General features: G+C 37.3%; 1 protein-coding gene across 1 annotated transcript; it reads right to left on the bottom strand.

The window, feature by feature from the left end:
- Positions 1-429: 429 nt before the first annotated feature.
- On the bottom strand, positions 430-5,049 carry prrt1 (proline-rich transmembrane protein 1). The gene is made up of 4 exons (XM_088009969.1): positions 5,011-5,049; positions 3,758-4,138; positions 2,949-3,140; positions 430-857 (listed from the first exon to the last, which is right to left on the bottom strand). Exons 1-4 carry the CDS (start codon positions 5,047-5,049, stop codon positions 681-683), a joined length of 789 nt encoding a protein of 262 aa, XP_087866095.1. The 3' UTR covers positions 430-680.
- Positions 5,050-9,693: the final 4,644 nt, after the last annotated feature.

The raw sequence follows: 9,693 nt of genomic DNA on the forward strand, positions 1-9,693 counted from the left end.
ACCTGTTTGGAGTTGCTTTTTAACCAAAATTAAAGCAACGCTAACCAACATTTTGATTGGTAATGACTTGGCAAAACGTAATGTTGAAATTGTTGCTTCATGGCTTTCTATTTTTGTGTGTGTATGATGCAAAGCACTTTGAGCTGCCTTGTTGCTGAAATGTGCTCTACAAATAAGCTTGATTGATTAAAACAAGCTCACACAAAGTTACTTGTAAGTCAGTTTTCTCTTATTTCAAGTGTACTAAGATATTTACAGCAGAAACCTGACCAAACATACTTGGATTTAGTGTTTTGCAGTGTAATAAATGAACGTTGTGAGTCGGTTGTTGAAATATTAAGCACACAGTGACTTACAGTTTGTTACCTAACTGCATCAATTAGCAGCAGACAAATGGATCGCGAACACAAGAAGGTTTGACTCCATCCTGCAGCTCATACTTTTAATATGAAAGCAAATATTAAGTGGTCACTCTGGACCTATTTAACAACCGCTTGCTATTTTTGGCCATTGGTGGGTGTTTGATAGAAGCAGGTTAGGTCTTTAAACTGTGTGGGTAGCTGTACAGAAAGGGCCGACAAGCAGAAGCGGTGCATTTTCCTTCCCCCCCTCCTCACCAAGCAATTGACAGTAGTTAGATAGATAATATTTAGACGCTCTGGCTGGGAAAGCGGGACCAGTTAGGGGTCCCAGTCGTCGTCGTGATGCTGCGAGGCTATGATGACTACCACGGTGAGGATGGTGCAGAGCACCAGCGAGGCGATGCCCACGGCCAGGCTGATGAAGGAGAAGTTGCGGGCCTCACGGGACGCTATTTCCGCAGTCACCATGTCCCCTCGGGCTATCGCCATGCGCACCTGAGCAGTGGACAGGAAAAGAGAGGCGAACTGAGCGAAACACGTTGCATAACGAGACGGTGCATGAGTGGGAGCAAGACAGCACCATGTATGGATCGATTTCACTGCAGCGCAGGCTGCATGTGCAGGAAGAGGCCGCTGCATGCAACACAAACACAAAACACACGGCAGCGACAGACCCGGCTCCACAGGAATTTTTGCTGTATGGCAATCACTTATTTAGGGAGGGGGCACAGTAAATAGGTATTTAATTTAAAATACATAAACAAACATATAACTTTCAAATAAAACATCCATTTTTCTTATTAATACAAAAACTAATGATGTAAACAGTGACATGTACAAAATGTTGAGTAATAATGCTCAGATTTTATAAATATTATCTTATATATTGCAAAAATCTAATGTTTCCAATCTGTGAAGTCTATTTCTACCTAAACCTCAAAATCTGCATCTGGCTATTTTTGTTTATTTTCGCTGTAAAAAGTACAGAAAATGTTCTAGGAGGGAATGATTTCACCCATTTTTTCAGAAATCATGGAAGTTAAGATGTGTAGCAGTTATTCACAATTCACTCTATGATGACACAGTGTAATAATGGTTTTAAATGAAGAAAAACTGAATTTGATTTTATGATTTTAATGAAAACAAAATATTGCAGATGTACATGAACAAAGCACTTTGTATTTTAAATGCAAAATCATTAGTAGTAGTGTTAGTAGAAGGAATAATGTCACTATTACTATTACTAAAAGTAAAAAGTATAGTGCAGTAAAACTTTTTTCTCCCCCAAAAGTTACTCAACTACCCACCTTTGAAGACAGATAGCAACAATTAGTAGCCTGCTCTTGCTAACTAGCTTAACATATATTGTCATGGGTTAACTAGCTAACAGCTTATTACTCTACTTGGTTTGTTTAGAGAAAACTGCAAAAGTTATTTGCCTTTGCAGTTTGCTGGTTTTCTGTCATGATTTTAATTTCTAACACGCCGGGATTCAGATCTGCACAGCAAAATGTCTCGGTTGCTAACCCGCGGGAGCTAGCACCGTAACCGCTCATGTTGCGTTTAAAGACGGCTCGGAAAAACACGTTACGACATGTTAACAACGGATTAAACAGTTGTAACGGCTAAAAAAACTGCGGGGAACAGGTACGGGAAGTGCGGGAGTAAATCGAGATTAAAAAAATAAAAAATAATAGAAGGCTGACCACTTGGAGGTAAAAGATAAATAAATAAATTAAACAGCTTCGAGGCCCATGCCGCCGGGGCCGAGCAGCGGCCACACATACTGTACCGCTCGGACCGGCGCCTCCACGGCCTGTCAGCTCCGCTCAGCTCACAGCCAGCTGAGCGGCCCGGAGGACGAAATCCATTCTGTCCCGTTGCACTGACAGTGGTGCGGTTACGTAACGTGGCATGTTGAGTGCATGTTGGTCAGCCCGGTTTACCGTCACACAGATGGAACAACAGGACTCATTAAGTGTGAGGAGAGCCACCGCAAGGAGCTGTGATCACCGCGTCCTGCAAGGAAAAACTCCGGCACACAGCTCTAACTGAAACAGCTTCCCACCTTATGCTGCTCCAAACACTTTATGCATTTTGTTTTGCAGCGTTCCCCAACGTTTGGATGGTTTTAGAGCAGAGGTGTCAAACTTCATTTTTGTTTAGGGCCAAATTAAGATCATAAATGCTCTTAAAGGGCCGGGTGTGCCAGAATGTGTTGATAAAACCTGTTCAAAATATTAATAAATTCTTAAAATGAGATCATGTTGAACATCTTTCCAGTCCCTCCAGAATTTCACAATTGTTTTTGCAATTTTTTTGCAATAAAAATCACTTTGGGGCGCTGTTTGTGGTACTACTTTGGAAATATTAGTGATATTTATGCTTATTTATGACTTTTTATTACTCAGCGTACATATCTATAATCTGACATCAGTTAAGGCTGAGGCAGCTGTTTAGTACAAGTAAACTGTTTAGTACACAAAGTCAGAGATGTGTTAAATTTTCCAAAGTGTCTTTATCCGCTAAAGTATTAGCAGTTCTTATTACTCTGACATAAAGGTACAATAATAAAATGAGTTTTACCTTCACTGCCTTGATGATGGCGATGATGCCTGTGGGCCAGAAGCAGCACACGGTGGTTAGCACGGCGATGGGCAGGTAGTCGTGGGGCGGCCGGCGGTCCATCAGGGTGATGCTGGGGGGCATCTGCATGGGGTGGATCTGGCCTGGGGGGATCCCCGGGTGGCTTCCTGCTGCTGGCATGTAGGGCTGACCCTGAGCGGACCCGAACATGGAGCGGTTAGATTATTAAAACTGAAGCTTACAGCAGCGATGGCACTCTTTTCCCATTGTAGAATTCAAGCACTTTTCAAGGTACGTTTCCAAACTTTTCAAATTAAATTTGAAATTCTAATTCAAACATACTTTATTGATCCAAAAAGAAAACTAAATGTTTCTATCTTGAATTTATTCTGAAATATTTATCTTTTTCTAATAAAATGGACTAAAAATAAAACTGAATGAAAACTTTGGAAATCAGACGAACTTTGATATTAAACATGTAGGAACCAATTTTGTTTACTTGTTTTACTAATCCGTGAACGTTTTACCTTTAAATCTAAAACGATACTAATATGTACCAAAAATATTGATGATGATAAAAATAAAACTTGTAAAGGATTTTCAATTAAGATTCACCCAAAACGTCAAATATTTCTAGTTAGAATAAGCAAAGGTTGACTTAAAAATCAAGATTTTAACCTAAAAATAAATAAACGCAACATGAAACTGCCTCAATGTGGCACCACTAATCCTGAAGTTTATAGATAAAAACAAAACAAAAGTTAGAAAAAATAAATCTGAGAGAGTTTCGGAGTCGGTCTGTGACTCACCGACGCCATGGGATAAACGGGAACGTAAGCGGTGCATGGCTGCAGCTGCAGCGGGTAGCCCGGGTGGATGTACCCCACGGGCGGGTGCTGGATGGCGCCTCCGGGGCCCTGGGTCTGCACCGTGTAGCCCTGCGCGGCGCCCGGAGTCCCGAAGTGGAACGTCGTTTCTTGGAGGTATCCCTCGGAGCCCGGAGGTGGCGGCGGCGGCGGAGCGGGATAACCGGGCTGGGCGCCCGGCACGGCGGCCATGTTGGGATGCTGCTGCATGTTGGGATCCGGGGGTCCAGGGAGGTACGGGGGCGGCTGCATGGTCTGACGGCCGGAGTCGTCGAGTCCTGAAGAAGGGCGACGGTTAACAGACACGATGTGAACGCAGCTCGTCTAAATGTCATAAGGAGCTAAATTGGTGCCATAATGTTTGCATAAAAAAAAAATGTTCGTTTTCAAATTGGAAATAAATATTTAAAACAGAAAAGTAAACTCTTAAAACTGAAAAAATAATTTTGAAACTGAACAAAGTTTTGAAACTAAAAATAATTTTAAATTTGAAAAAAAAAACTGAAATGCAATTTTGACCCTATTTTTCAGCTAATTCTTTTCCAGTTTCAAACTTCTTTTTTCCTTTTTAAAAATGTTTTCAATTTGAAATAATTATTTTTTCTCAAAATTATTTTACAGTTTCAAATAATTTTTTCAGTTAATTTTTTTAATCCTGTTTCAAAACAAACATTTCTGAGCAAATATTATGGCCTAAGTAGATGTGAAAGAAATGTTCACAAAAAATAAAACTGAAAATCAATTTTGACACCATTTCTCAGATATTTCTTTTTCAATTTCAAACTTTTCTCTTTCAGTTTCAAGATAGTTTTTCGGTTTTTCAGTTTTCAAGATAGTTTTTCAAGCTTTTTTCAATTTCAAAAATATTTTTCAATTTGAAATGATTCTTCTTCTGTTTAAAATGTATTTTTATGTTTCAAATATCTTTGTATTTTTGTCAGTTTAACTTTTTTCTCTTTAATTTTTTTTCAGTTTCACAATAAAGATTACTGAGTAAACATTATGGCCTAAAGAAATGTTCACGACTACTTTTCAGTTTCAAAATAGTTTTTCAGATTTAAATTTTTTTAGTTTCAAATCTTCCCCCCCCCCCCCCAGTGAAGGGAATCAAAGTACATGGGAGAAATCCAATGCGGCGCAGTGAATGGAGATGAGAATCAAGCAGAATTGTACAGGAAGGCTATATATTCTCCAACCTGCTCCATCTCAGCATTAATGATGACAGCAGTCGACATTTTCACACCTCAGGATGAAGACGATGAAACAAATACCCTTTTCATCTCTGTTTATCATCAGTCAGACATGTGGCATTTCATCGTGGAGAATCTCGTCTGCTTTCTCCCACTTGTGAGTTCTCTCCGTGTTTGTCAGAAAATGACTGATAGAGTGTCGTGTTTTCACAGCATAAAGGGGGGCTGAGATAATACTGCCTGACAGGGACATGGAGGAGGGAAGTGAGGGGGGAAACAGGTGGATGCTGGATGTTGAACCGAGCGGCTGCACTGCAAAAACACAGAATCTTAACAAGTATTTTAGTCTAGTTTCTAGTGCAAATATCTTAGTACAAATGAAATATAACTTTCAATTAACTTTTCAGAAAGATATAGGAGCGTCATTTAAGTCAATAATTCCTTAATGTTGATTTTTTTAAAAGTACTAGATCCACTAATAGGACATTTTTTTCAATATTACTGAAAACAAGCTCATATCTTTAAAGTAACATTTCAGCAAATTAAGAGCTTGTTTTAAGTCAATAATTCCTTATTATTGATGAAAAAGTATCGGTTCCACAGACAGATTATTTCACTTATGAGAAAAATGTTTTCAGTAAAATAATCTGCCAGTGGAACTATTACTTTTACATCAATATTAAGGAATTATTGACTTAAAAACAATCCTGAAAAAGTTACTTGTAAGTTAGTTCTGTCTTATTTCAAGTGTAATAAGATATTTACATTAGAAACTAGACCAAAACGCTTGATAAGATTTTGTGTTTTTGCAGTGTAGGAGCTTGTTTTCAGTCATTAATTTCTGAATATTAAATTTAAAAAGGTACTTGTTCCATTGGCAGATTATTTCACTTAGAGCAATTTTTTCCCCATATTATAAATGAATATAATCCAACAGGAACTAATACATTTTCGTCAATACTAAGGAATTATTGACTTAAAACAAGCTCTTATATTTTTGAAAAAGTTACTTGGTAGTTTGTTTCGTCTTATTTCAAGTGTAAAAAGACATTTGCAATAGAAACTAGACCAAAAATACTTTGTAAGACTTTGTGTTTTTGCAGTGACGACTCTGGCTTTATGTAGAGTTTCCTTAACGGCCGTCACAAGAAGGAAGTGGACCAGAAACACAGAGAGACACCCAGCGAAGGTTAAAGACGGGACAAGCAGTTTATTTGCAAAAGCAACCAGAGGCAATTTTATTCTCATGTTTCTCAGAAGATTTGAAGGCTTACAGGAACGACGGGCAACAAGAGGCAAAACATTTCTCACAAGACATCAGCGTTCACGTGAAATAATCCACAAAACATAAGCTTGTGCAACAAATGGATTAAACACTGCTGCTGATGTTTGTTTCCTCATTTATTCTGAAAAACAACCTACACTGGTAAAAAATATTCTGATATCTAACAATAACAATTTCCATTGAACAATTACAAGAAAGTCAGCCTGCTTTTTTTTTTCCCAGTGGAGGGAATCAAAGTACATGGGAGAAATCCAATACGGAGCAGTGAAGGGAGATGAGCATTAAGATATTATGATACATGTTCAGCAGAACTGTCTAAGTTTTCAATGGGGTAAAAAATAAGACAAAACTAACTTCCAAGTAACTTTTCAGTAAGAATTATCAGCTTGTTTTAAGTCAATAATAACTTAGTATTGATATTAAAAGGGTAATAGTTCCACTGGCAGATTATTTCACTTATAACAAGATATTTTTCCCACGTTAAAAGTTAAATAATCCGCCAGTGGAACAAGCACTTTTTGCAGAGTAGGATGCTTGATTTTGCTTGGTAATATGTTGATTGAATGATTGCTTAAAATAAAATGGCAAATAGAACAATACACCATAATATATTGATCTATTTGTGACAAATTATACTTAAAATGAGTTTGATCAATTTGAGAGAACTGTCTGGCTCACCGCGTTAAGTCTGAGTGTTGCAGCTGATTTTTTCAAAATTTAAATTTTTTAAATTTGAGACTAAAATGTTTCCTCTAGGTACATTTTTAGAAAATCTAAATTTTGTACAAAGTCAGTTAAGCAGTGCAGAGTTAAAGCTGCTGCTTTTGTAGTTATTACCTCAAACGTACCAATAATCTAATCTGACCGAGTTTGAGACGGAGAGAGACAAACCAAATATTTCACACTGCATAAACACAAAATCTTACAAAGTAGAAGTTTCTAGTGTAAATGTCAGTACACTTGAAATAAGACAAAAATAACTGAAAAGTAATTTTTCAGGAGCTTGTTCAATAATTTCCTAATATGGATTAAAATGTATAGTTCGAACTATACATTCCACTGGCAGATTGGAATGTATAGGGAATAATATGCCACATTCTGGAACCAGTAGAGTTTCTCTAGATCTTGCTGTGATACTAGTGCTTTAATCCTAGAAACGTTTTGTAATGATAGAAGTCCGACTTTGTAACCGTCTTCATGTGTCTTCATCACTACACCTGGTCACTTTAGTTTCTAGCTGTAATAGATTATTGTTTTTAAATTAATGTCTATAAACTGTTCCAGTGAAGTAAATCATATGACATGGAACCAAAATGTTTCCCATATTATAAGTGAAATAATCCTTGTTTAAAATTAAGGAATTATTGACTTAAAACAAGCTCCTACAAGTTAAAAGTAACTTGTGAGTTTATTTTGTCTTATTTCAAATGCCAGGATATTTATACTAGAAACTAAATAAAATGAATAAATATATAAAGCTTGCTGGGATATTAGTATTTTAGTCCTAGAAATGATAGAAGACCAACTTTGTAACTGTTTATGTGTTTTTGAAGGTTCAGGACCTGATTGCTATAGTTAATAGCTGTAACACAAGGGTGGTTTATAAAACATTAAGTGGAAAAATAACTACCAGTCCCATTAGCAGATTATTTCACTTACAAAAAGGAATTTTTCCCAAGAAATAAGTTAAACAATCTGACAGTGAAACTAACTTCTAAAAAAAATCAATGTTAAGGAATGACTGACTTAAAACAATCTCCTATATTTTATTAAAAAGTAACTTGGAAGTTAGCTTTGTCTTATTTCAAGCACTAACAGACTAGACCCAAAAGTACAATAAATAAACATATAAAGCTTGCTGGGATATTAGTTTTTTAATCCTGGAACTGATAGAAGACCGACTTTGTAACTGTCTTTATGTGTATATGGAGGTTCAGGACCTGATCACTAGTTTCTATTATAGAAAGTAGTTTTTTTTAAATCTCTAAAAAGTGTTTTAGTGATGTAATTCACGTGATGTAGGAATAGCCGATGAGCAGCTGCAGCCAAATGTGAATCCTAAATAAACTAAACTAAACCAAACACTCATGACTCGAAGAAAAGCATTGGTTACAGAAGTGAAAAAATAAGTACTAGTTCCACTGGAGGATTCAGGGCATTTTTCCCAAGTAATAAGTAAAATAATCTGCCAGTGGAATTAGAATTTTTAAACATCAACGTTAAGGAATTACTGACTTCAAACAGCCCATATATCTTATTAAAAAGTAACTCGTAAGTTAGTTTTGTCTTATTTCAAACACTAATATATTTACACTAGAAACTAGACCAAAAATAGATTAAATAAACATGTAAAACTTGCTGGGATATTAATCCTTAAAACCTAGAAATGGTAGAAGACCAACTTTGCAACTGTCTTTATGCGTCTTTGGAGGTTCAGGACCTGATCACTAGTTTCTAGCTGTAATAGAAAGTAGCTTTTTAAAATTAATTTCTGAAACTGTTTTGATATAAATCGTATGATGCAGAACCAATGTAATAGACAGTTTTATTTCTTTATTGCTGCTGCTCGTCCTTTGTTTCCCTCCTCCTCTGTATCAGCTCCAGTTTTCAGCTCCAGTTTATTCTGGATGCAAAGCTCCGTATCCGCTCTCAATATTAAATGAAACTATGGCTGCAGACCCACGGCTATTACTGTCATTATTTATTTATTTATTATTGATTAATTAGCGGAGGCACGAGCAAGTAAAGGCACGCGCATGCAGAGGACACCCACATCAAACAGTCTGGGGAGACGTACGTAAGCTTGTGCGTAATGATGGAAATGAGAGATTAAAACTGAGGTTTTATGGATTTTAACGCCACATTCTGGGTGGTTCAAGATGAAATACGGGTGGAATCGTGTCGCCGGGGTGGAAATGACCCGAAACTACCCTGACGGGGGCACTTTTAACAGTGATAATTAGAGGCCCTGCGGTGATTTTCTCCCCCTCATGCTGCACCCACACAGCGGCGCATCCTCCCGCTGAAGCAAGCAGCTCAGGATGGAGCAAAAATGTGAACCAATCTGACAAAAAAAAGAGAGAAAATGCGTCTCAGTCTTACCGTGTTTTTCAGACGACATGCCTCCCGGTTTTCTGTACGTCTCCTTTAGTCGGATGTTTCACTCCAGCTGCTGGTGAATATTAAAAATAATAATAAAAAAGAAAGAAAATAAAAACCTCCTTTCGATGATTTTATTTCTCCAAATGCGTTAAACCCATCTTCAGGATGTCTTCATCTTAAAAACACGCTCGGTTTGAAATAAACTCGAGGTGTTTTTATTTTAACGGGGTTTTAATCCTCAGTGTCGCTCCGCTGCTCCGCTCCGTGTGGCTGCTGCTCCGATAAGGTTTCTTCACCAACAC

The sequence above is a fragment of the Poecilia mexicana genome, unplaced genomic scaffold (assembly GCF_051168715.1).
Source record: "Poecilia mexicana isolate PSO_F unplaced genomic scaffold, ASM5116871v1 scaffold_11, whole genome shotgun sequence".
NCBI classification, from domain to species: Eukaryota; Metazoa; Chordata; class Actinopteri; order Cyprinodontiformes; family Poeciliidae; genus Poecilia; species Poecilia mexicana.

What these genes read in the sequence shown, in the direction of transcription:
- prrt1 (XM_088009969.1), bottom strand. Translation starts at nt 5,049, where the DNA reads ATGTCGACTGCTGTCATCATTAATGCTGAGATGGAGCAG. An exon ending in TTAATGCTGAGATGGAGCAG is followed by an intron (nt 4,139 to 5,010) that starts GTTGGAGAATAT and finishes TATGACATTTAG; the next exon opens with ACGAGCTGCGTTCACATCGT. An exon ending in CCATCATCAAGGCAGTGAAG is followed by an intron (nt 858 to 2,948) that starts GTAAAACTCATT and finishes TCCACTGCTCAG; the next exon opens with GTGCGCATGGCGATAGCCCG.